A 27,059-nucleotide genomic window follows, 5' to 3' on the forward strand; every position below is an offset into this window, starting at 1 on the left:
GAGGGAGATACAAACAGAGAGAGAGAGAGAGAGATACAAACAGAGAACGAGAGAGAGAGAGAGAGATACAAACAGAGAGAGAGAGAGAGAGAGATACAAAGAGAGAGAGAGATAGAGAGATACAAAGATAGAGAGAGAGATACAAACAGAGAGAGAGAGAGAAACAGAGAGACAAACAGATAGAGAGAGATACAAACAGACAGAGAAAGATAGATACAAACAGAGAGAGAGAGATACAAACAGAGAGAGAGAGAGATACAAACAGAGAGAGAGAGAGAGATACAAACAGAGAGAGAGAGAGATAAAAACGAGAGAGAGAGAGATACAAACGAGAGAGAGAGAGGTAAAAACGAGAGAGAGAGAGAGAGAGAGATACAAACAGAGAGAGAGAGGTAAAAACGAGAGAGAGAGAGAGAGAAAGAGATACAAACAGAGAGAGAGAGATACAAACAGAGAGAGAGAGAGATACAAACAGAGAGAGAGAGATACAAACAGAGAGAGAGAGAGATACAAACAGAGAGAGATTGATTCAAACAGACAGACAGAGAGAGAGAGAGATACAAACAGAGAGAGAGAGAGATACAAACAGAGAGAGAGAGAGAGAGAGAGAGAGAGATACAAACAGAGAGAGAGAGATGATTCCCAACAAGAGAGAGGAGAGGACATAACAGAAGAGAGAGAGAGAGAGCTAGCAGAGAGAGAGAGAGAGAGAGAGAGAGAGATACAAACAGAGAGAGAGAGAGAGAGATACAAACAGAGAGAGAGAGAGAGAGATACAAACAGAGAGAGAGAGAGAGATACAAACAGAGAGAGAGAGAGATACAAACAGAGAGAGAGAGAGAGATACAAACAGAGAGAGAGAGAGAGATACAAACAGAGAGAGAGAGAGAGAGATACAAACAGAGAGAGAGAGAGAGATACAAACAGAGAGAGAGAGAGAGATACAAACAGAGAGAGAGAGAGATACAAACAGAGAGAGAGAGAGATACAAACAGAGAGAGAGAGAGAGATACAAACAGAGAGAGAGATAGAGAGATACAAACAGAGAGAGAGAGAGATAGAAACAGAGAGAGAGAGAAACAGAGAGACACAGACACAGAGAGAAACCAATGGTAGGTAGACATAGCAGTATATATTGAGGCACAGTGCATTCATAAAGTATTAAGACCCCCTTTACTTTTTTCAATGTTATTATGTTGCAATTCATTTTTTTTCTCATGAATCTACACTCAGTACCCCATAATTACAAAGTGAAAACAGAATTTTAGAAATGTCTGAATTTATTAAAAAGAAAAAACTGAACTATCACATGTACTTAGTATTCAGACTCAGTACTTTGTTGAAGCACCTTTGACAGTAAGCACATGGTCGAGTCTTTTTGGGTTTGGAGCGACAAGCTTTGCACACCTGGATTGGGGAATTTTCTCTTATTCTTCCATTGTAAATCCTCTGAAGCTCCATCAGGTTGGATGGAGCCCGTCGGTGCAAAGCCATTTTCAGGTCTCTCCAGAGATGTTCAATCGGGTTCAAGTCAGTTCTCTAGCTGGGCCAGTCTAGGACATTTACAGAGATGTCCCTAAGCCACTCCTGTGTTGTCTTGGCTGTGTGCTTAGGATGGTTGTTAAGTTGGAAGCTGAACCTTTGGCCCAGTCTGAGGTCCTGAGTGCTGTGGAACAGGTTTTCATTGAGGATGTGTCTGTACATTGCTGAATTCAGCTTTCCCTCAACCCCAACTAGTCTTCTAGTCCCTGCTGCTGAAAAACACCCCGTGGCATGATGCTGCCACCACCATGCTTCACTGTTGAGATGGTATTGAGCAGGTCATGAGCAGCACCTGGTTTCCTCCAGACCAATACTTATTTATGGATGCATTTTGGTCATGCTATATGTTTATGTATACGCTACCTGTATATATATGTCATTCATTACTCAATACACGTATGCAACACCACCTGTCTCATTTAATTTTTTCACTGCTACCAATCCACTGCTTCACTCAAACCGTCAAATAAGAAGAGGGCGCCCAAAGGGCGTTTTTGACTTGGAATGAGGTTACATCAAAGATGTACCTCCATCCTGTATTCAGATAATGAAAAGGAAGACATTTTCATTATCCAAAAAAGGGATGGAGGTACATCTTTGATGTAACCTCATTCAAAGTCCCAAATGCCCTTTGGGCGCCCTCTTCTTCTTTTTACGGTTTCCTCCAGACATAACGTTTAGAGTTGAGGCCAAACCGTTCAATCTTCAGACCAGAGAATCTTGTCTCTCACTGGCTTAGAGTCCTTTATCCTCTTTTTTTTTACAAACTCCAATTGGCCTTTCATGTGTTTGCACTGAGGAGAGGCTTCCGTCGGGCCAATCAGGGCCATTTTTAAGGCAGGGCAAAAGGGGCAGCTGCCCTAGGCCCTGTCATTGTTGTGGGGCCCAAAGCAGCTGCCTCATACTTGCCAACCATTCCAGTTTAAATTCCCTTGTCCTTTGACGTTTTAGTCCTGTGCTGTGTCCCGATATCTCAGTGTGAAGTGATGCTACTAATGCTGCCCAGCTCTGCCCTATTGTTGTGTATGGCTGACTCACCTGCAGACCCTGCGTTTACATGTAAATGACCTTCATTCATATGTAAATAGCTGTGGCATTCATATGTAAATAGCTGTGGCATTCATATGTAAATAGCTGAGGCCGGTGGCATTGATATGTAAATAAAGGTGACATTCATATATATCATGCCCCCCTGCAGTGAGGAGAAGACATGCTCTAACCTATAGGAACCAGTGAGCACTATTACTGTACACTAATCTCTAGCAACCAATCAACAAGCAGAACTCGTGTGCTGTAACCTCTAGCAACTAATCAGTGAGCCGTAATGTGTGCTGTAACCTCTAGCAACCAGTCAGTAATGATATGCTGTAACCTCTGGCAACCCGCTGCCGATCTGATACAGTAAACTAATTTTAAGTCTACCTGCTATTTATGGTATGTCTCAGAGAAGGCAGAGAGCGAAATTGCATGGGGGAGGGGGACCCCAAGAAAATGTTTGCCCCGGGTCCAGTCAATGTTAAAGGCAGCCCTGGGGCCAATCTGCCATAAAGCCCAGATCGGTGGAGGGCTGCAGTGCTGGTTGTCCTTCTGGAACTTTGTCCCATCTCCACACAGTATCTCTGGAGCTCAAGCAGAGTGACCATCAGGTTCTTGGTCACCACTCTTACTAAGGGCCTTCTCCCTCCGACTGCTCAGTTTAGCCGGGTGACCAGCCTTTGGAAGAGTCCTGGTTGTGCCAAACATCTTCCACTTGAGAATTATGGGGGCCACGGTGCTCTTGGGAACCTTTGGTGCAGCAGAATTTTTTTTGTAGCCTTTCCCAGGGTGGGCCTTGCAATAATCCCGTCTCTAAGCTCTGCAGGCAGTTCCTTTGACCTCATGGTTTTTACTCTGATACAGCATGCATTGCCAGCTATGAGGCCTTTTATAGAGGTGCATGCCTTTCCAAATCATGCTCAATCAATTTACATATTTTAATTAGGTGGACTCCAATCAAGGTGTAGAAACATCTCAGCAAGAGAAATGTGAGGCACCTGAGCGAAATTTCAAGCGTTGTTGCAAAGGGTCTGAATACTTACGCTAATGTGATATTTAAGTTTTTCCTTTTCAATAAATCCACAGACATTTCTAAAATTCTGTTTTCACTTTGTCATTATGGGGCACCGAGTGTAGATTATTGACAAAAAAAAAAAAGAAGAATTTAACTACTTGACCTTTGGAAGATTTATCCTCCTTAACCACTTCCCACCCGGCCAATGCACATATACGGCTGGGTGGGAGCCGTCTACTCCTGATAGGACGTTCAGGAACGTCCATTAGGAGGAGCGGGATCACGCCCGCGCAGCGACGCGATCCCGATGCGCCAGTGTCACCCAGACACGGCGCATCTCAGATCGGCAGGAGGGCTCTGTGATTGGCCCTCCTGGATCACATGACGGCCGTGTACAATCACGGCCGTCATGTGATGTAAACAAACAGCCGGTTGCTAGGCAATCGGCTCCTCCTCTCCTCCCACAGAAGTCATCGCTGAGGAGAGGAGAGCAGATCGCTGCAGCCGGCTGATGATCAGTGAGTATGAGCTGTTTTTTACAGCTTTTTACTCACTGATCACTAGTCTAGTGTACACACAAATCACCACACAGTATAAACACACCACACAGTATAAACACAATGTCCCCACACATGTCCCCAAAACATACATGTCCCCAAATAATAAAAACACATGTCCCTAATAATAAAAACATGTCCCCCACATATGTCCCACTAAAATCACATGTCCCAATGATTATCTGCACACATATGTACGTGATCACCTGCACACATATGTACATGATCATTTGCGTACATATGTCCGTGATCACACAAACCAATTATTATACACTTAACGGATTTTTTTTTACCAAAAACATGTAGCAGAATACATTTTGGCTTAAATTTATCACAAAATTTGATTTTATTGGATTTCTTTTAAAATAGCTTATATCGCAAAAAATAAAAAACGGAGTCGTGAATAAATACCACCAAAATAAAGCTCTATTTGTGCGAACAAAATGATAAAAATTTCATTTGGGTACAGTGTAGCATGACTGCGCAATTGTCACTGAAAGCGCTAGAGCGCTGAAAACTGAAAATTGGGCTGGGAAGGAAGGCGGCGAAAGTGCCCTGTATTGAAGTGGTTAATGACCAGGCCATTTTTTGCGATTCGGCACTGTGTTATTTAAACTGCCATTTGCGCTATATCTATAGGAATCTGTAAATTGCCATTACTAAATATTTCTAAAGGTGCCTTTTGTTTTTTCTTTTTTTTATATTTAATAATAATAAAAAAGAATTTTTAATATAAGGGTGAAGTTCCTTTTAAACATAAGCTCTGGAAGGTTTACCCCCCCCCCCCCCCATTTATGCCGCACCCAAATAAAACTGATGTTCTTTTTTCTCCACAAATAGAGCTTTCTTTTGGTGGTATTTGATCACCTCTGAAGTTTTTATTTTTTAGGCTATAAACACAAAAAGACGTCAATTAAAAAAATAAATCTATTTTTTACTTTCTGCTATAAAACATATCCAATAAAAAAAAATGTAAAAAAAATCGAATTTCTTCATAAATTTAGGCCAATGTGTATTCTGCAAAAAATATTTTTGGTAAAAAAATCCCAATAAGTGTATATTGATTGGTTTCCACAAAAGTTATTGCGTCTACAATCTAGGGCAGTGACGGTGAACCTTGGCACCCCAGATGTTTTGGAACTACATTTCCCATGATGCTCAACTACACTGCAGAGTACATGAGCATCATGGGAAACGTAGTTCCAAAAACATCTGGGGTGCCAAGGTTCACCATCACTGTACTAATGACACTGGCTAGGAAGAGGTTAAACTTTAGGGGCAATCAAAGGGTTAATTGTGTGCCTAGCCAGTGTTTTTCTAAACTGTGGGAGGGGCTTTTACTAGGGGAAGACAAGGATCCTTGTCCCTTTGCAGGAACACAGGACCCATGCCTTCCCTCCTGTCAGACTGCCATTCTGCCTCTCTGCTCAGTAGGTGCCAGTGGACCTCGAGTGTGTGTAACAGGGGAGGCCCATCCATTAGGGGCACCCGGGCACTGCCCCCCCCCCCCCCCCCACCCTCCCCATCCCCTATATGCATAACAGAATAGCAGTACATTATAGCAGTTATTAATAGCAGTACATTACAGTATTGCAACAGTTTACAAAGAACATTGATTCATTCCTATCAATTCCAGAAGTAGCCTACACCCCCCTCTTGCAGTCATGCCAGCAGTACTTACTCCACTTTAGGGCAATTCATCCTACCAGGTCACCCACCTCCCCCACCCATCAGCTTAACTAACAGGCCACGCCTGCTGTCAGCCTGATTTCAGTCTTCAGCTGGCGTGCAGTAAAAGAGTTTAACAATGTAAGTCAAGACAACAGCTGAACCGAAACAAGATTTTGAAGGTTGCTTTCCTCTATTTGCCTTAAGTCAGGCGCTCGTTAGATAACGGGGGTTACAGCTGATCATGAAGTGTTTGCTTTGAACATCAGGCTCTGTACGTTTTTTTTTTTCTTTTTTTCTCTTTCATATCTGCTGTAATTCTGTTTTCAAGATGAAAGAGTGCCGGCTGTACGCTGGAGATGGGCTTTATTTGGAGCAGCGAAGCGGGATGCTTACAGACTACGGCATTTTAAACTTGTCAGCAAACTCAATCATGTTTGGCTGGGCTGCTCAGAGCGACTGTCAGGGCAAGAAAGGGACAATCACCTCCATTTGCTTTAACTGATGCTAGGTACAGCTGACAGTGCCTGGCCGGGGCTCTCACCGCGTGATCGCAGTTCTGTGTAAAGACGCCATCGTTTTATGACACAGAACATTGCGGACACGTCCTGTGACAGCTACAGCCTCTTCACAATTGTGTTTGTGAAAGGGAAACTCTGCTCGTTTTACTAAACCCAGGAGCCTGCAGTCACTATATCTGATCTCCCACAGTACACAGAACATGGAGATGCAATAGTTTCACTAACTATAAATTGCTAGATACCTTTTCTCATCAGCAGTATATAGCAGTCTTGTGACTTCTATCAGCGTCTGGTTAAAGCTTGTAGGAGGAGTTTTCATTCTCCTCTGACTGTCCTGTGAGGCTGCAGGGCCCCTGACCCTCTGTCTGGACAGTGCTGATTGGCCCTGTGCTGATCACATGCACCCTCCCAAGTAAAAGAAAAAAAAAAAAAAAACTCTCTAGCAATGCACACCAAACTGAGCATGTGCAGCTTGTCCCCTAGTCTCTGTTCTATCAGGAGATGGATTGGGGACAGTGGAAGAAGGGGAGGATCAAGGAAGACAGGATCAAACAGCCTTTTTACACAATGTAGAGGATTAACCCCTTGGGTTCCACAGTGAGTATAACAAGCATGCTTTACTGTATATACAGACTGATTTTAATGTGGGTAACACTAACTACTAAACAAACCTGTTTGCCATCCAGGGACAATGCACATTTATGCATTACAGGAACGCATGCTACATGCATTGACGTGTTGCGGTAGCTTTCATTTTAAATAGCCCCCCCCCAAAGCACTAAGACAACCCACCTACATTTAAACATTCTGAAATGCAAAGCAAAGCACCATAATGTATTGGAATAAAATAATGGCGACACATCCGATTTTTTGGGACATTTCCGTGTTTCAATGGGCTGCCTTAAAGCTGAACTCCGGGTACAGCAAACTTGATTTAAATATATTGCTCAATAGCCACAAAGGATATAAATCCGCTTTATGTGCACCAAATTCCTTTACAAATGCAGTTATTACATTGTAAAGGTAGTAGTGACATCATCACTGTGCTGTACATGGCCTGTGCAGAGAGCAGAGCTGTGGGAGGGACTCAGCAGGCTCCACCCACCACAGGCTGCCTGCATAAACTACAGGAGGGGCGGAGACAAGACCAGTCACCCTGCACAAGGAGAGAGACCAGCAGTGAGTGGTGGGAGGGACCAAGCAGGCTCCGCCCGCTACAGGCTGTGTGCAGAAAACTACAGGAGGGGGCGGAGACAAGACCAGTCACCCTGCACCAGAAGGGTGAGCAGTGAGCGGTCTTTATTACAGGAAGCTCCTGCACAGAGGGAAATTCTCACACTGGATTACTGCACAGATCTAGAAGAAATACACAAAGCACACCAAGATTCAAGTAAGAATACACATGAGCAATGTACATAGGCAATATTTGCTTATCCCAGATAATGTGACGCACCTTGACGTAATGTGCATAGTTTAAGGTTACTGGGCAGCGTCCCTTCCTGGATATGTGTATATCTTTGATCCTCCAGTAGTTAGATCTCCCTGCTACTGTATAATTGCCACCTCTGATCCTTCTACGTTGAAGGTTTACATTTTAATAAGAATATAAAAATTGTAGAATAAAATTAACAAATGATACTGGAAAAAAACAATTATTCTCCTCTTTTTTTCCCATATTCTATGTTGCTTTGCCTTTAAAATACATTATTTAATTATTATATTACTTTATTACATTATTCATTCAATAACACCACATCTCTGATGTGATGGGGGACCTTTGACATGTAATGCCGCGTACACACGAGCGGACTGTATGGCGTACCTAGTCCGTCATACAATCCGACGGACAGTCCGTCATACTTTCGACTGAACGGACTTGACCACACACGGATACCCAAACAGTCCGTCGAAAGCTTGCGCGATGACGTGTACAGCACGTACGACGGGACTAGAAATAGGAAGTCCAATACACAGCAATGCACCCTTCCGCCGTGTAAATCCTTTCTGAGCATGCGCCATTCTTAGTCCGTCGAACTAGCCTACTGACGAGCGGATTGACCGCTGAAACCAAAGTACAACGGACAGAATTTCGAAAAATCCGAAATACTTAGTACACCAGACTGCACGCTGAAAAAGTCCGCTGAAGCCCACACACGAGCGGACTGTCCGCTGAAATGTGTTTCGACGGACTAAGTACGCCATACAGTCCGCCCGTGTGTACGCGGCATTAGAGGGTAACTTTGATGTGATGGGAGACCTCTGACATGAAGGAGGGTCCTCTGATGTGATGGGAGACCTCTGACATGAAGGAGGGTCCTCTGATGTGATGGGAGACCTCTGACATGAAGGAGGGTCCTCTGATGTGATGGGAGACCTCTGACATGAAGGAGGGTCCTCTGATGTGATGGGGGACCTCTGACATAAAGGAGGGTCCTCTGATGTGACGGGAGACCTCTGACATAAAGGAGGGTCCTCTGATGTGATGGGGGACCTCTGACATAAAGGAGGGTCCTCTGATGTGACGGGAGACCTCTGACATAAAGGAGGGTCCTCTGATGTGATGGGGGACCTCTGACATAAAGGAGGGTCCTCTGATGTGACGGGAGACCTCTGATATTAAAGAGGGACCTCTGATGTGAAGAGGGGGCCTCTGGCATTAAAGGAAGGGACCTCTGTTGTAATAGGAGGACCTCTGACATGAAGGAGGGTCCTCTGATGGGATGAGGGGGACCTCTGACTTTAAAGGGGGGGCCTCTCATGTGAAGGGGGGCTCTGGTATTAAAGGAAGGGACCTCTGTTGTAATGGAAGGACCTCTGACATGAAGGGGTGACCTCTGATGTGAAGGGAAGACTTCTAAGTTGGAGGGGAGACCTCTGATGTTTAGGGGGGCTTTCTGATGTGAAGTGGGACCTCTGACATGAAGAGGAGACCTCTGGCATTAAAGGGAGGGACCTCTGTTGTGATGTGAGGACCTCTAAGTTGGAGGGGAGACCTCTGATGTGAAGGGGGGCTTCTGATGTGAAGGGGGGCTTTCTGACCTGAAGGGTGGACCTCTGACATAAAAAGGGGGGACCTCTGTTATGATGGGAGGACCTCTGATGTGATGGGGGCCTCTGACTTGAAGAGGAGACCTCTGACATTAAAGGGAGGGACCTCTGTTGTGATGGGAGGACCTCTAAGTTGGAGGGGAGACCTCTGACGTGAAGGCGGCCTTCTGATGTGAAGGAGGGCCTTCTGACCTGAAAGGTGGACCTCTGACATAAAAGGGGCGGACCTATGTTATGATGGGAGGATCTCTGACGTGATGAGGGCCTCTGACTTGAAGAGGAGACCTCTGACATGAAAGAAGGGGACCTCTGATGTGAAGGAGGGACCGCTGATGTTAAAGGAAGGGACCTCTGCTGTGATGGGAGGACCTCTGGCATGATGGGGGGCCTCTGATGTGATGGGAGCCTCTGACATGATGGGGGGACCTCTGACATAATGGGGGCCTCTGATGTAAAGAGGAGACCTCCAACATGAAAGGGGGGACCTCTAAGGTGAAGGGGGATCGCTGACATAAAGGGGGACCTATGATTTGATGGGGGGGGGCCTCTGATTTGCAGAGGGGCTTTCATTTCATCAAGGTGGTTGTGTGCATTGTCCCAGGCTCAGGTTTCCCATTGATATGCAACATTTACATTTTTACATTGTGGACTGATTTTGAATACTTTTACTTTTAAAGGATGCCACAAAAAAGGTTGAGAAACACCGGCCTATAGTCTCCATCAGAAGTCCATGTGACATGGTGAAAACACAAGAGTTTGAAGACAGTAGTCATCTTGTAACAGGAAGTGCCTGAACATGGCCATGGGGCAGGATCACCAAGGAATTATTAAAACTAGAGTAAGGCTGGGTTCATAATTGAAGCGGATGCAGCTGACGTCAGGGGTCCGGTGCGTCCCTGTTCTCCATTTCAGGGATAAATCAGGCCTGAATTTTTTGCTTGAATTCAGACCTGAAACGGAGCCAAAGACGCACAGGACTGCTGTGCAATTCGCTCCGCAGCCGCTCCTGAGATGTGTGAACCGGGAGCTGGTCACAATCTCCCGTCGTGTGAATTGGATGTGATTGGCACTCGTGTGAACCCAACCTTAAACAAGATTGAAAACAGCTGCTGAAAAAACATTAAACACATTTAAAGCTTATATGAGATTTTGGTGATTATTACATCTACCTTAAAGGGTTAAAAAGGACCCTCAATTTCTCTCCTCAGCAATGCTGATGGGAGTTCCTGTCTATACAAGACCCATCACTGTGGACCTTCCCAGGAGATCTCAAGTGTCTACGATTGTGCGAGGGACTCCGCTGACATGACGCCAACCATTTGTTTGCTGACTTTCACCAAACAGACGTCACGCTTCTAAAATGTACACACCAAACGCACACACAATTCACGGAGGAATCCCTGCTCTTTGCGCATGGCATACCATTAAACCTACAGCCCACCTTGACATAAATCGAGGGCCTGCAGACACTTGTCCATGTGGACGTTTGACGTAGACTGATGGAATTCTGCCACTGGAAACAAACCATGGAGCTATGGAGCAATTTTTACATTTCTCTTATGGGTCTGTTTATTCAGCAATAACTTTTACATTACTTAACCCCTCCCTGCCTGCCCGGACCTCTCATTAAAAAGTCCTGAACACCCGGTGGTATGGGAAGGATCGGCGATCATGTGACAACTGTGATTGGCTGTCACTGTGGTCACATGATTGGGATCTGATCTCGCTGGCGATTGACTGTTAGTGGGTACTAAGTGCTGTCTTCGACAGCTCGGTCCCTGTGCTGAGATTGCACAGTGATGAAGGAATGTGTTAACACTACACAACACCTCCTACTCATCTCCATAACAGGTGGAGGTGTTTTGCAGTCCTCCAGGACTGCAAAGGACAATGCTAACTGATATAGCCAAACCAAAAAAACTGCGCTGGAGGTTTGAAGATACAAAAAAACTCCCGAAAACATGCATACAGGAAAGCCCCTAGCTGACATAACATTATGTTCATGTTATATAAGACGAGCGGCTCCATGCTGCCTCTGATGACGTCGTATCTGACAAAACACGGTGGGTGGAGCCGGAGGTTGTGAAGTCACTGCGTGTCGTGGAACTTGGAATTGTGGGAGTTGTGGTTTCTTTATAGGATGCTGTATACAGCATATTGGTGTGCTTTTATCTGTAGTAATAAAGCTTTTCGTGTCGCTCTTCTCTTTATGCTTTCCTTCGGACTGAGGGGTCCCTGGTGAAAGTTGGAGATGTAAACTGCCGAGTTTTTAGTGCCATTTCTCTTAAAGTGATACTAACCAAGCGCTGTTTGAATCCTCTTGTAAGAGTCACACGTCCTCTGGTAAGCCTGTGTGTGTGATTTGGTGGAAGACATGGGGTCCTTCACATGTGAGTTTAATCACCTTGTTTTCCTTGGATATGTGCATTATTGACTTTCATACCGTGGATATTCAAATTATTATTATCAATTAGGGCCAGGTACACCACTCCCCATATTGCTTTTTATGAACTGTGATCACTTTTATTCATATTGGTTTTTATAAATTAAAACCTGCCATTTTTTTATCTACACCATCGAAGCATATATTTTTTCTTTTCTTTGCATGTCTGTGGAGTAGAGCTGCACAATTAATCGGCAAGAATCGTTATCGCGATCTTGACTAAAGTGTTTCACAATTCTTTCTATGCAAAGAATTCTCTCTGCTCTTCTGAAGCCACAGACATCAAAAGAAATGTAGAGAAAAACTGGGCAGTCTGGCAAGAATCACAACATTCTTTATCAGTTAAACTTAAGTATAAACATTGTAACAATTTGTCAATGGAATAGACTTTGGTGTGTAAGTGAAAAAAGTTTAATCACAAATGCCGCGTACACACGGGCGGACTGTATGGCGTACTTAGTCCATCAAAACACATTTCAGCGGACAGTCCGCTCGTGTGTGGGCTTCAGCTGACTTTTTCAGCATGCAGTCCGGCGTACTAAGTATTTCGGATTTTCCGCAATTCTGTCCGTCGTACTTTGGTTTCAGCGGACAGTACGGTCGTCAGTGTGCTAGTTGGACGGACTAAGAATGGCGCATGCCCAGAAAGGATTTACACGGCGGAAGGGTGCTTTGCTGTGTATTGGACTTCCTATTTCTAGTCCCGTCGTACGTGCTGTACACGTCATCGCGCAAGCTTTAGACGGACTGTTTGGGTATCCGTGTGTGGTCAAGTCCGTTCAGTGGAAAGTATGACGGACTGTCCGTCGGATTGTATGACGGACTAAGTACGCCATACAATCCGCTCGTGTGTACGCGGCATTAGGCTCCGTTCACACAGGGGCGACTTGTCCAGGCGACTTCGCCGCCTGACAAGTCGCGCTCCATTCTGTACTATGGAACCGTTCTAATAGGAGCGACTCAAGTCGCTCCGACTTAGAAAAAAGGTTCTTGTACTACTTTTGGGGCGACTTCAGGCGACTTGCATTGACTTCTATACAGAAGTCGTTTTGCAAGTCGCCGCTGAAGTCGTTTGCAGGTCGCGTCTGTGAGTCGCGCTGCAAGTCGTGCCGCCCCTGTGTGAACGGCGCCTAAACCTTTTTCTGTCATTTGTTGGTTTCAAGTTAAAATATTTTTTTTTTGCTGGAAAACTACTTAGAACCCCCAAACATTATATATATATATATATATATATATATATATATATATATATATATATATATAAAAATATGTGTGTGTGTATATATATATATATATATATATATATATATATATATATATATATATATATATATATATATATATATATATATATATATATATTATATATTTTTTTTTTTTTTTATAGACACCCTCAAGAATAAAATGGTGGTTGTTGCAATATTTTATGTCACACTGTATTTGTGCAGCGGTCTTTCAAATGCAATTTTTTGGGGAAAAAATAACTTTAATGAATTAAAAAAAAAAAAAAAAAAAAACGAACCAACCAGTAAAGTTAGGCCATTTTTTTGGATAATGTGAAATTTTTTATGTCGCAAGAATTGTGATCTTTTTATTCTAAGCAAATAAATTGTGATTCCCATTTTGGCCAGAATCGTGCAGCTCTACTGTGGAGGAAAGTTTTTTTTTTTTTTGGGTGCTTACTACCCTTCTAAGGGGTATTGTCCATCCTTTTCCTTGGATCTTTCGCCAATATCATTTGCCCACTGATCCACTCACACGATTGGATTTGGACGTTCGATCCATCATCATTGGTCCATTGGTTAACCTTTGGAGAACAGTGGGGTGCATTTCACATCTTCCACGATTCCTGTGACGGTCTGGTCCTCCTGCCGATGGTTTTAACCTATTCCTGATTGGCTCGTTGTCGCTGACAGTCGGGTCCAACGACTCTGGTAAGCGTGCAGCCAGGGGCGGACTGACAACTCATGGGGCCCCCGGGCAATAGGAGATTATGGGGCCCCCAGGCAATCAGAGATTATGGGGCCACACAGTAGACACAAACACACACACACAGTATACAATCACACAGTATACACAGACATGTTTTTTATTGGCTGAGAAGGTACTGGAGAGGTGGGGCAGCTATAATCTCAGATTTTTAGACCAAAAGGATGTCGGTAAGGGACATTTCAGAGATAGATGAAAAAAAAAAACACAGATTTTTGCATACTGTCCCTGGTTTTACTGAGGCTGGCAACCCTGATGGGGCCCCCTAGTGGCATGGGGCCCTCGGGCAGTGCCCGAGTGGCCCAATGGTCAGTCCGCCCCTGCGTGCATATGTCATACTACATGCTCAAAAGAAATCTCCATGTGATGGTATACACGGCCTTGTGACATCTTCACCGAGATATTCTATCACTTCCATGATGGACACTTTCATTTTATTTCATTGTGTTACATTTGTGGACTTTTGAATTTGTTTTCACTTTTCCCCTTCAGGGTGCACATTACTGAGTGATTTATATATTGCATCAGTTTGATTATTTAGCGCTACTCTTTACTTTCATCACTTTTTGAATTTTCATCACATTCGTGGGTAGCTGCTTACCTCTTTTGTCCTTTTTTTTGGGTAGGCGCAATTATTATTTTTATTACATATTCAAATTATGAACTTCTATAGCGCAGGAGGAGCACATATTGCACCGGATAGTCACGGGCTCATTTGAGATATTGTCAAATGCTAACTGATAGCAGTCCAGAGGAAGAGAGCACAGGAAGTTATCAGTTCACAGGATTTCTAGCTGGGTGAAGTTATTATTTTTTTTTCACTTGTTTAACAAATATAACAAACTGCTTTTAACCACTTCCCAACCAGCCAACAGTTGCCCCCCACTCATGTGCATTGCACAATCTGTGGACAACTTTGTGGGAACAGTTTGGGGATGGCTCCTTCCTGTTCCAACACGACTGAGCACCAGTGCATAAAGGTCCATAAAGACATGGATGAGCGAGTTTGGAGTGTAGGAACTTTACTGGCCTGCACAGAGTCCTGACCTCAACCCGATTGAACACCTTTGGGATGAATTAGAGCGGAGACTGCAAGCCAGGCCTTCTCATCCAACATCAGTGCCTGACCCCTCACAAATGCGCTTTTGGAAGAATGGTCAAACATTCCCATAGACACACTCCTAAACCTTGTGGACGGCCTTCCCAGAAGAGTTGAAGCTGTTATAGCTGCAAAGGGTGGGCCATCTCAATATTGAACCCTACAGACTAAGACTGGGATGCCATTAAATTTCACGTGCGTGTAAAGGCAGGCACCCCAATACTTTTTTTAATATATACAGTCCAGGGATATGCAATTAGCGGACCTCCAGCTGTTGCAAAACTACAAGTCCCATCATGCCTCTGCCTCTGGGTGTCATGCTTGTGGCTGTCAGAGTCTTGCTATGCCTCATGGGACTTGTAGTTCTGCAACAGCTGGAGGTCTGCTAATTGCATATGCCTGATATACACTATACCAGTGATGGCGAACCTTGGCACCCCAGATGTTTTGGAACTACATTTCCCATGATGCTCATACACTCTACATGGGAAATGTAGTTCCAAAACATCTGGGGTGCCAAGGTTCTCCATCACTGCACTATACTGTAGTTTGTAGACTCTATAACTTTCACACAGACTAAATAATAATAAACACTAATTTGGGTAATTTTTACCAAAGAAATGTAGCATGCTACATTGTGGCCTACATTTATGAAGAAAGATTATTTGTTTGAAAAAATTTATAACAGAAAATAAGAAAAACATATTTTGTGTTCAACATTTCTCAGTATTTTTTCATCTATATAGCAAAAAAAATAAAAAATAAACTGTAGTGATTAAATACCACCAATAGAAAGCTCTACTTGTGCGGAAAAATGATATAAATTTCATTTAGATACATTGCTGCATGACCGCGCAAAGACCAGTGATAGTAGCATAGTACTGAAAAGCAAAAAAAATGCCCTGGTCATGAAGGGGGTAAAATCTTCCGAAGGTCAAGTGGTTAATGGTATATTTAACCCCCTTTTCTGACAGAGTGGTTCTAATAATCAATAATATAATTATATCATTATATAATCAATAATATTAATAATTATAATTAAAAAAAATTTTTTAGGCCTGAAGATTTCTTAAAACCTCCAAAACATTTAGTATTTTCTGAAAGCAGAGACCCTGGAGATTTAAATAGTGCTAGTTCCAATTCTCGTTTTACAGAATATTAGCGCAATGGTTTCTCAAGCTAAAAATTTCAGTAAGAAAAAACACACTAAAGTGAATTTTAGGGCATACAAACGCAACGTGTTACCTGATTTTTGATAGAATACAAAAGATGAGGTTGTGTTGAGTAAATTGATACCCAACATGTCAAGCCTTCGATACCCTACATTTTCTACAGGTGACACTTTAAAGTTAATTGTGAATAATGTCCCTAGAATTATTTATTTTATTCCGATGTGCGCGGCGATATGTACCATGTGTAGTATAATCACATACAGGCGCTACTGACGCCCGTTTTTATGTTTGTATATACATGTATGTGTGAGAGGGGGGTTCACAATTTTTGGGGAGGGGTTTAACTGCATTGCATAACATTATGCTTTACCTTTGCAGGGAAACAAAGAGGAAGTAAGCCCATCAGGGTTTACTTCCTCTTTAATAAACAATATATACAGTATCTCACAAAAATAAGTACACCCTATACATATAGCGGGCCTTTATTTGATGGTAAATATTAAAGGATATGTCCTGATTGTTTTATTGTCATAGGAAAACTGGCCCAAAATAGCTACAGTATCTCACAAAAGTGAGTACACCCCTCACATTTTTGTAAATATTTTATTCTATTTTTTCATGTGACAACACTGAAGAAATTACGCTTTGCTACAATGTATAGTAGTGAGTGTACAGCTTGTATAACAGTGTAAATTTGCTGTCCCCTCAAAATAACTCAACACAGCCATTAATGTCTAAACAGCTGGCAACAAAAGTGAGTACACCCCTAAGTGAAAATTTCCAAATTGGGCCCAATTAGCCATTTTCCCTCCCTGGTGTCATGTGACTCGTTAGTGTTACAAGGTCTCAGGGGTGAATGGGGAGCAGGTGTGTAAAATTTGGTGTCATCACTCTCTCTCTCTCTCATACTGGTCACTACAAGTTCAACATGGCACCTCATGGCAAAGAACTCTCTGAGGATCTGAAAAAAAGAATTGTTGCTCTACATAAAGATGGCCTAGGCCAGTGATGGCGAACCTTGGCACCCCAGATGTTTTGGAACTACATTTCCCATGATGCTCCACTACACTGCAGAGTGCATGAGCATCATGGAAAATATAGTTCCAAAACATCTGGGGTGCCAAGGTTCGCCATCACTGGCCTAGGCTATAAGAAGATTGCCAAGACCCTGAAACTGAGCTGCAGCACGGTGGCCAAGACCATACAGCGGTTTAACAGGACAGGTTCCACTCAGAACAGGCCTCACCATGGTTGACCAAAGAAGTTGAGTGCACATGCTCAGCGTCATATCCAGAGGTTGTCTTTGGGAAATAGACGTATGAGTGCTGCCAGCATTGCTGCAGGGGTTGAAGGGGTGGGGGGGGGTCAGCCTGTCAGTGCTCAGACCATACGCCGCACACTGCATCAAATTGGTCTGCATGGCTGTTGTCCCAGAAGGAATAGTTTTTGTTGAAGACAAACAGACTAAGGACATGGGTTACTGGAACCTTGTCCTGTGGTCTGATGAGACCAAGATAAATTTTTTTGGTTCAGATGGTGTCAGGCGTGTGTGGCGGCAACCAGGTGAGGAGTACAAATATAAGTGTGTCTTGTCTACAGTCATGCATGGTGGTGGGAGTGTCATGGTCTGGGGCTGCATGAGTGCTGCCGGCACTGGGGAGCTACAGTTCATTGAGGGAACCATGAATGCCAACATGTACTGTGACATACTGAAGCAGAGCATGATCCCCTCCCTTCAGAGACTGGGCCGCAGGGCAGTATTCCAACATGATAATGACCCCAAACACACCTCCAAGATGACCACTGCCTTGCTAAAGAAGCTGAGGGTAAAGGTGATGGACTGGCCAAGCATGTCTCCAGACCTAAACCCTATTGAGCATCTGTGGGGCATTCTCAAACGGAAGGTGGAGGAGCACAAGGTCTCTAACATCCACCAGCTCTGTGATGTCATCATGGAGGAGTGGAAGAGGACTCCAGTGACAACCTGTGAAGCTCTGGCGAATTCCATGCCCAAGGGGGTTAAGGCAGTGCTGGAAAATAATGGTGGCCACACAAAATATTGACACTTTGAGCCCAATTTGGACATTTTCACTTAGGGGTGTACTCACTTTTGTTGCCAGCGGTTTAGACATTAATGGCTGTGTGTTGAGTTATTTTGAGGGGACGGCAAATTTACACTGTTATACAAGCTGTACACTCACTACTTTACATTGTAGACAAGTTTCATTTCTTCAGTGTTGTCACATGAAAAGATAGAAGAAAATATTTACAAACATGTGAGGGGTGTACTTACTTTTGTGAGATAATATATATGAGGATTTTATTGTCACATGATAAATGTGTACGTTCTCCTCCACAGTCACTTATCATCACGTACTACAGCATCACTTCCTCTGCCAGTGACAGTTACTATCTTAGGAAACGTGCTGTTGGCTCTTTTATAGCTGGAAAGGAGAAGTGAAGAAACAATGGGACTTGTGTAAGAAAATGTCAGTATAATAACCGTGGCACCCAATAAATATTTCTATACAGTGTACAATGTCACCCTCCAACATCGCTGCGATGCCGCATTAACAACTGAGATTTTGCAGCAGTTGGCGAATGTAAAAGCGAGAGGGCGGCCATAGAAAAGATTCATCTCATCACATTGGGCACATGTGGTAGGGGACACTCTCTGGAGGGGCGCATTTCTCTGTTTTCCTAGTGAAATAAAATTCAAATTTAAAGCCGATTTAATGCCAATTACAAAAATCTTATCTACGCATTAACATGTTATTGTCATTTTAACCCCTTTGTGACCAGAGATTTTTCTTTTAGGTTTACACACCCAGTTACACTTAGTTTAACAGGTGCTGGTATGTGTCAGTGGATTTGACAAAACTCGAATGTTGCTGAATAACAGCGGGTATGAGAACTAGGAACACACGCAGGTGCACATTCATAGCTCTCTGCTGCAAGGATAAAGCCCAACTCAGGGAAACTTGAAAATGATCTCATGCACTGTTGCTGCACCCATACTGCAAGGGTTATTTGCTCCTTTAAGTTTAGGGGGCTTATTAAGCCCTTCCTGCCAAGCGTACTCATATATGTGGGTTCATGGAAGAGAGTCTTTATCCGTGGGGGTTGCATTAATGCACTACTGTGTTTGAGCTGAGAACGCGGTTCAAAGCACGCTCCCAGCACACTGACCGAGCTGTCACAGATGGCTCCAGGTCTCAAACTAATGATGGGGAAATGGGAGGAGCGGTTACCAATCACCTGATTGCTGTGCTAGCTTCTGACTGGCTATTACAATAATCAGTCAATGAACAGCCCACCCTGGTGTTTTTTTTTTCTCCTCCAAGAAACATTCAGGTGGATATACTAAAGGCAAATGGGTCCTATTGAGTTCCAATGGAAGGCATGATCCTATGGTGGAACGATCCTGTGGTGTGGTCCTATTGACTTCCAATGGAAGACATGGTCTTATGGTGGAATGGTCCTGTAGTGTAGTCCTATTGACTTCCAACGGAAGGTGTGGTCCTATGATGTAACAGTCCTGTGGTGTGGTCCTATTAACTTCCAAAGGAAGGCGTGGTCCTATGGTGGAATGGTCCTTTGGTGTAGTCCTATTGACTTCCAATGGAAGGCATGGTCCTATGGTGTAACAGTCCTGTGGTGTGGTGTGGTCCTATTGACTTCCAATGGAAGGCGTGGTCCTATGGTGGAAGGGTTTTGTGGTGTGGTCCTATGGTGGAATGGTCCTGTGGTGTAGTACTATTGACTTCCAATGGAAGGCGTGGTCCTATGGTGTAACAGTCCTGTGGTGTGGTCCTTTTGACTTCCAATGGAAGGCGTGGTCCAATGGTGGAATGGTTTTTTGGTGTGGTCCTATTGACTTCCAATGGAAGGCGTGGTCCTATGGTGGAATAGTTTTGTGGTGTGGTCCTATTGACTTTCAATGGAAGACATGGTCCTGTAGTGGAACGGTCCTATTGTGTGGTCCTACTGACTTCCAATGGAAGGCTTAGTCCTATGGTGGAATGGTCCTGTGGTGTGGTCTTATTGACTTCCAATGGAAGGCGTTATGGTGGAACGGTTTTGTGGTGTGATCCTGTTGACTTCCAATGAAAGGTGTGGTCCTGTGGTGGAACGGTCCTGTGGTGTGGTCCTATTGACTTCCAATGGAAGGCGTGCTCCTATGATGGAATGATCCTGTGGTGTGGTCCTATGATGGAATGATCCTGTGGTGTGGTCCTATGATGGAATGATCCTGTGGTGTGGTCCTATGATGGAATGATCCTGTGGTGTGGTCCTATGATGGAATGATCCTGTGGTGTGGTCCTATGATGGAATGATCCTGTGGTGTGGTCCTATGATGGAATGATCCTGTGGTGTGGTCCTATGATGGAATGATCCTGTGGTGTGGTCCTATGATGGAATGATCCTGTGGTGTGGTCCTATGATGGAATGATCCTGTGGTGTGGTTCTATGATGGAATGATCCTGTGGTGTGGTCCTATGATGGAATGATCCTGTGGTGTGGTCTTATGATGGAATGATCCTGTGGTGTGGTCCTATGATGGAATGATCCTGTGGTGTGGTCCTATGATGGAATGATCCTGTGGTGTGGTCCTATGATGGAATGATCCTGTGGTGTGGTTCTATGATGGAATGATCCTGTGGTGTGGTTCTATTTTTTGACTGCCCCTTTGCCCCCTGTTTGAATTCCGCCTAAATGTTAATTAATCTAAAATGGGAAGTTCCACTTGATGTCCTCCTCCCCCCTCCTCTACCACATATGACACATTATATTTATTTTAGGGAGCAGGTACCTGCCTAGGTGATCTGAGCAAAAGTTTGCCCCCCCCCCCCCCTTTCTCTTTGCTTACAGCCTTCTGGGAAATGTCACAGGTCTCAGGAGACTGTAGGACCATTCACAAAGCACAACATAGCATGCACAGTGGGAAGCCGGCTGTGAAGCCATAAGGAATAAACATGCCGGCGCCGGGGACCCGACCCGCAGGACCCGCAGGACCCGCAGGCGTGCAAAGATCTGGCCCGGGTGAGGACGGGCGCTGGATCCCTGGACAGGTAAGCATCCTTTTTATCCAAAGTCAGCATCTACAGTATAGGTAGCTGCTACCTTTTTAACTTTTCTTTTCTAGGGTGAAGAACCTCTTTAGCTGCAGCAGAAGAAAGTTGTGTCTCTTGCTCTTCCAGACAGGGCTGTGTTGAGTGGCAGAGCTGTGTAAATCTCAGGACTGGATAGACAGACATATTAATCCTTTGGCAGCTCTGTACCATCTGAGGCCAGTCACTTCACTGGGTATATGGAACGGTTTACAACCACTTTAAGCTCTTCTTCCTGGCTAGCCAAAGGAGCTCTTGAACGTGTCTAGTGTGCATGCAGCCATGTGGGCTAATCACTGCCGCTGGGTGTAAAAAGGTGTAAAAACCTTCATCACACGTATTTATAAGGCCGACAGACATAAAGCAACAATGCTGTACAGACTACAACAACCAAAGTGGGCCGGGATTCCTGGAGCCAGAGCTGAAATCTGATTGGTTAGTAGAAGTTCCCGCACGTGGCCCTTTTCTTTACATTACCAGACCCACCAATACCAGCCTGCCCCTCCCCCACAAGCTGAAATTTTGTTTTCGATCTTATCAGAACACAACATTTGGACCCAGCGGGGCTAATCTGTATTTCCATGGCTATGGCCACAGAGCTTGCCAGGGAACATTCCGCCGCAGCATTGATGTCACGCCGATTGTAATGACGTCAGGACGGGAGAGTGCAGCAAGCTGGACCGGCTGATAAGAGGCAGAAAGTTGACGAAAAGAAAGAATCTTTTTCTGAAATGGACAATTTAAAGGGGAATCCCAGTTCTAAAAAATAAAAAGGTGCAATAGCTACCACTTCTTAAAGCGGAGGTCCACCCTAAAGTGGACCTTCCGCTCATTGGAACCCCCCCTCCCTTTCAGGGGGGAGGGGGGTGCAGGTACCTGTACAGTACAGGTATCTGCACCCACTTCCGGGATAGCTCTCTGCGGAAAGGGGCGTAGATCTACGCCCCTTTCCGAAAGTCCCCCGCTGCCTGCTGGGAAACACACAGATCCCAGAGGCAGCGGGGTCCATCCTTATTGCGCAGCGCGACTCGCGCATGCGCAGTAGGGAACCGGGAAATGAAGCCGAAAGGCTCCACTTCCTGATTCCCATACCCAAGATGGCGGCGGCAGCACCCGAGAGACGATCGAGAGATCGGCTTCGGGTGCCGACATTGCGAGCGCGCTGGGCGGGTAAGTGTCCTTATTTTAAAAGTCAGCAGCTGCAGTATTTGTAGCTGCTGGCTTTTAAAAAAAAAAAAAAACGGCGGAACTCCCGGCGGACTCCCGCTTTAACCACTTGACCTCCAGAAGGTTTACCCCCCCCAATGACCAGGCCATTTTTTGCGATACGGCACTGCGTTACTTTATCTGACAATTGCGCGGCCGCGCGACGCTGTACCCAAATAAAATGTATGGTTGTTTGTTTGTTTTTTCCCATAAATAGAGCTTTCTTTTGGTGGTTTTTGATCTCCTCTGCGTTTTTATTTTTTTTGCGCAAAAAAAAACAAAAAACAATATTTTTTACTTTCAGGTAATAGCTGCAGAGAATGATTTGATGGCGGTGGCTCGGGGACAGTTAGGTGGGTGTGGGATAGGCTTCCCTGAATAAATGAGTTTTCTTAACTATAATAACTGTTTGTACCAGTATAAATATGTATTGTCTTTGATAGCATTTTTTTTAAAATTATCTCTTATGTTACAATGCATCCCTTTTTAGAGTTCCTCCCTTTGTACTCCCCCAGAAGAAGACCTCGACTTATAAGGTCGAAACGCGTCGGGTTTGGGGTTCATAGTATGATTATTTTCTGTACATCATGCTATATTTTTCTATGTGTATTCACACGGCTGTATTATCATGTACATGTTTTAGCTTCATGTTCAGAGCTCATGTTTTACTACATCAATGTCCTCTTTTTGTAATTTTGCCTAATAAAATCTATATACTCTAAGTTAAATTTCCACTGCGCCGCCTAGGGCATCAGCGGTAAAGCAGGGCTATTTTTTAGCGCCCCCTACATCTCAAAATGTTGGGAGGTATGGAAGTAGTGAAAGATAATACTTCTTTATAGTGAATGATAGCATGAAAACCTGAATACGCTTTATAGTTTATTTGTTAACAAGTGCAAGAAGTAATGGGATACACGAAGAAGTAAAGTGGAAAACTCATTTAAACCTGCATAGACAAGCACAGAGATAACGACATCAACATAAGGTATGTAATGAAAACAGAAGGGACAGTGGCCTGGTGTGGTGGAGCAGAAGAGCTTACAATCTTTGGCACTGGAGACAATCAGGAACACAACGCCCTTCTTAGCGCACTGAGCTGACAAATGACTGTACACCGGCGGCTGCTTGGCAGAAAAACCAGCAAGACTGCCCAAATCCACAAATCACAATGACAGGAAAAGTACTGCGAGTGAAGGGAGACAACCAGGTTTATGTAGTCATCTGTATCCATATGTGTGTGTGATATCCCATAATACCAACATCTATACATCATATGTGTGATATCCCATAATACCAATATCTATACATTGTATGTGTGATATCCCATAATACCAACATCTATACATCATATGTGTGATATCCCATAATACCAATATCTATACATCATATGTGTGATATCCCATAATACCAATATCTATACATTGTATATGCCGGAAGGCATGGATAATATTTACATACATGTCATCCAATGTCTAACTTGGCCCTAGTATATGTATGAATGTGAGCTAGGGACCTTAGAGTGCAAGCTCCTGAGGATAGGGACTGATGTGATTGTACAATATATATATATATATACACAAAGCAATGTGTAAAGTGATGGCCGTATATAAGTACCTGTAATAAATAAATACTCATCATTCACACAAACCTATCTATCCATCTTCAGTATCTGTCTCTAGATTTTTGTTTTTCTTTCTCTTTTGCTTTCTTCTACATCTATACCTATCATTCCGGATCCGACTCTCACCACTAATCTAACCTTCAATCGTTTATTTTATTATTCAAGTAACAAGATAATGTCCTAGAAAGTACATCCCATGAACAATAAAGCTTATAAATGTGAAACGAAGAATCTGAATGTCCTTCCATCATCAGGATATGCAGGAATACACCGCAACACATTCCACTGAGAAATTTCAGCATAAAATATATTTGGTGGAAATAGTGCTCACCGCAAATCTATCTATCTATCTATCTATCTATCTATCTATATATTGTTCTTTCTCCCACATCTATACCTATCAGCCAAAATATATTGGACACTTAATATTTGCATCTCTCTCTCTCTCTCTATCATTCTATCTATCTATCTATCTACAGAATATCTCTCACTCTAGTTCTTTCTTCCACATCTATAATTATCATTCCGGATCTTAAGCTGGCCATACATTGTGCAATTTTCTTTTAGATTTACCAAAACCATATAATATGAGGTCAAACCTGAACACTTTCAATTTGTATGCAATCAGGCAGGCTCTCACACTACATAGTTAAAGGTAAATCTAAAGGAAATTGAATAAGAAAATTGTACAATGTATGGCCAGCTTGACACTCATCACAAATCTATAGGTTATATCTATCTATCTATCTATCTATATGCAGGGTTTCACTCACTCTAAATATTGATCTTTCTTTTACTCTCTCTCCCAGATCTATACCCATCAGCCAATATAGATTGGACACTTAATATTTGCAGCTATCTATCTATCTATCTATCTATCTATCTATCTATCTATCTATCTACAGGATATCTCTCTCTATATATATATTGATTGTTCTCCCAGATCTATACCTATCAGCCAATATATATTGGACATCTATCTATCATTCTATCTATCTACAGGATATCTCTCACTCTGTATATTGTTCTTTCTTCCACATCTATACTTATCATTCCGGATCTTAGGCTGGCCATACATTGTGCAATTTTCCTTTTAGATTTGCCAAAACCATATAATATGAGGTCAAACCTGAACACGTTCAATTTGTATGCAATCAGGCAGGCCCTCACACTACATAGTTAAAGGTAAATCTAAATTAAATTGAATAAGAAAATTGTACAATGTATGGCCAGCTTGACACTCACCCCAAATCTATACATTCTACCTATCTATTTCTATCGATCTATTCATCTATCTATATGCAGAGTTTCGCTCACTCTAAATATTGATCTTTCTTTTACTCTTTCTCCCAGATCTATACTCATCAGCTAATATAGATTGGACACTTAAGATTTGCATCTATCTATCTATCTATCTATCTATCTATCTATCTATCTATCTATCTATCTATATTATCTCTATCTATCTATCTATCTATCTATCTATCTATCTATATTATCTCTATCTATCTATCTATCTATATTATCTCTATCTATCTATCTATCTATCTATCTATCTATTCTCTGTAGGCTCTCTATGTCTGAATGGATTTCTGACCAGCTCTTGGTGTAAGGTGCACTTGCTGCAGAAATGACAATAAATGCCTAAATATCCTCTTTGAAGACTGACCTAGTAATACAATATACAATGTATAAATCCTGGGAAATATGTATTTCTTATACGGAAGGATGGAGGGAAATAAAGAAAAATTATATATATATATATGATCTTATGTTACATATATGATCTCTAATTCCTCCTGTATTGTATTGTAAGTATAATATCTGCCTCATGTTGTAAAGCACTGCACAAACTGTTGGCGCTATATAAATCCTGTATAATAATAATATATATATATACACACACACACACACACACACAACAGATAGATGTTTATAAAGCACACACACACATATATACAGTATTTGGAGTTTCATTCTGTTCCATATGTTGTAAAACACATTGAATATAGATAAAATACATTGAAATACTTACCATATCCACGAGTGGCGTCGGCTGGGAAATTCTTTAACCGTCAGCATGGCTGCTTTGGCCCAGGGATGCCCCGTACATACCACCCGTGTCCACAGCTCAAGCTCGCTGCCCCATGCGGGGTGGGTGGGTTTTCCTCTAATGCACCCCCCCCTTCTCCCCGATCGAATCACTTATCCGGCTCCAGCAAGATAATCATTCACTTTTAGTGGCTACATTGAACTTGGCGTCTCCCCCCCCCCCCCCCCACAACCGGCCAACCCGCGGAGACAAAAGTGATCTCGGTGCCCACTTGGCGTCAGCCGGAGCAGAAGGTCGCGCTGCCTCTCCTAATCTGTTCTGCACAAATCCTTTTCTGTTGACTGCCTAAGAAGTTTAAAAAGAATTCCGAGAGCGTGTTTTCAAACAGCCTTTGTTTCTTTTTCCAGGTACAAGCCTTGAAAGTAAAGAACAAGACACATTTTTGAGGTCATCTGCCAAAGTCCACATGACGGAGATTAAGCAGGCGAATTTTTCGTTGCTGCGCTCCTCATTATGTCGGGAGTGCAGCCGCACGTCCTGTTTGACTAGTTCTAGTTTGTTGAACCTATTGAATGGAGGCTCGGGAACACCTAACACACCGGATCATATTTCCTGAATGACAAACGTATAGCTCAGCCCGTCGCCGGGAGCTGGCCCTAAGAAGCTATACTCAACGCCTAAGCCACAAAGATCCGTTTGAAAGCAAACGTGAAACTATCTGTTGAAAAGCGATTAGCCATTTCCAAACGACTTTCGCTTGAAGTACTTTTTAAGTAACTCTTTCACTGCCCGACATCACAGTGCTTCCTGTATGGGCTCTTCTGTTATATTAAAGCTGAACTCCGGGATAAGAAAGCATTGTCTGATTGCATTCATCATGTGTATTCTTCCTGAATCTTGGTGATCTTTGTGTATTTCTTCCAGATCTGTGCATTAATCCAGTGTGAGACTTTCCCTCTGTGCAGGAGATTCCTGTAAT

General features: G+C 43.3%; 1 protein-coding gene across 3 annotated transcripts in view; it reads right to left on the reverse strand.

Annotated features, from left to right (window-relative positions):
- The window catches only part of PDE4B (phosphodiesterase 4B), a 622,771-nt gene that overhangs the window by 222,700 nt on the left and 373,012 nt on the right, over window positions 1-27,059 (reverse strand). The window contains exon 1 of one of the 3 annotated variants that reach the window (XM_077450536.1): window positions 26,063-26,303. The exons of the other annotated variants lie outside the window; for them this stretch is intronic. Coding sequence (XP_077306662.1) covers window positions 26,063-26,109 — 47 coding nt within the window. The 5' untranslated portion in view covers window positions 26,110-26,303. Of the gene's footprint in view, window positions 1-26,062; window positions 26,304-27,059 lie in introns of those variants that run through there. 3 annotated transcript variants of the gene reach the window in all.

The sequence above is a fragment of the Lithobates pipiens genome, unplaced genomic scaffold, assembly GCF_037356315.1.
Source record: "Lithobates pipiens isolate NorthernLeopardFrog02 unplaced genomic scaffold, aLitPip1_a1.2 Scaffold_23, whole genome shotgun sequence".
Taxonomy (NCBI): domain Eukaryota; kingdom Metazoa; phylum Chordata; class Amphibia; order Anura; family Ranidae; genus Lithobates; species Lithobates pipiens.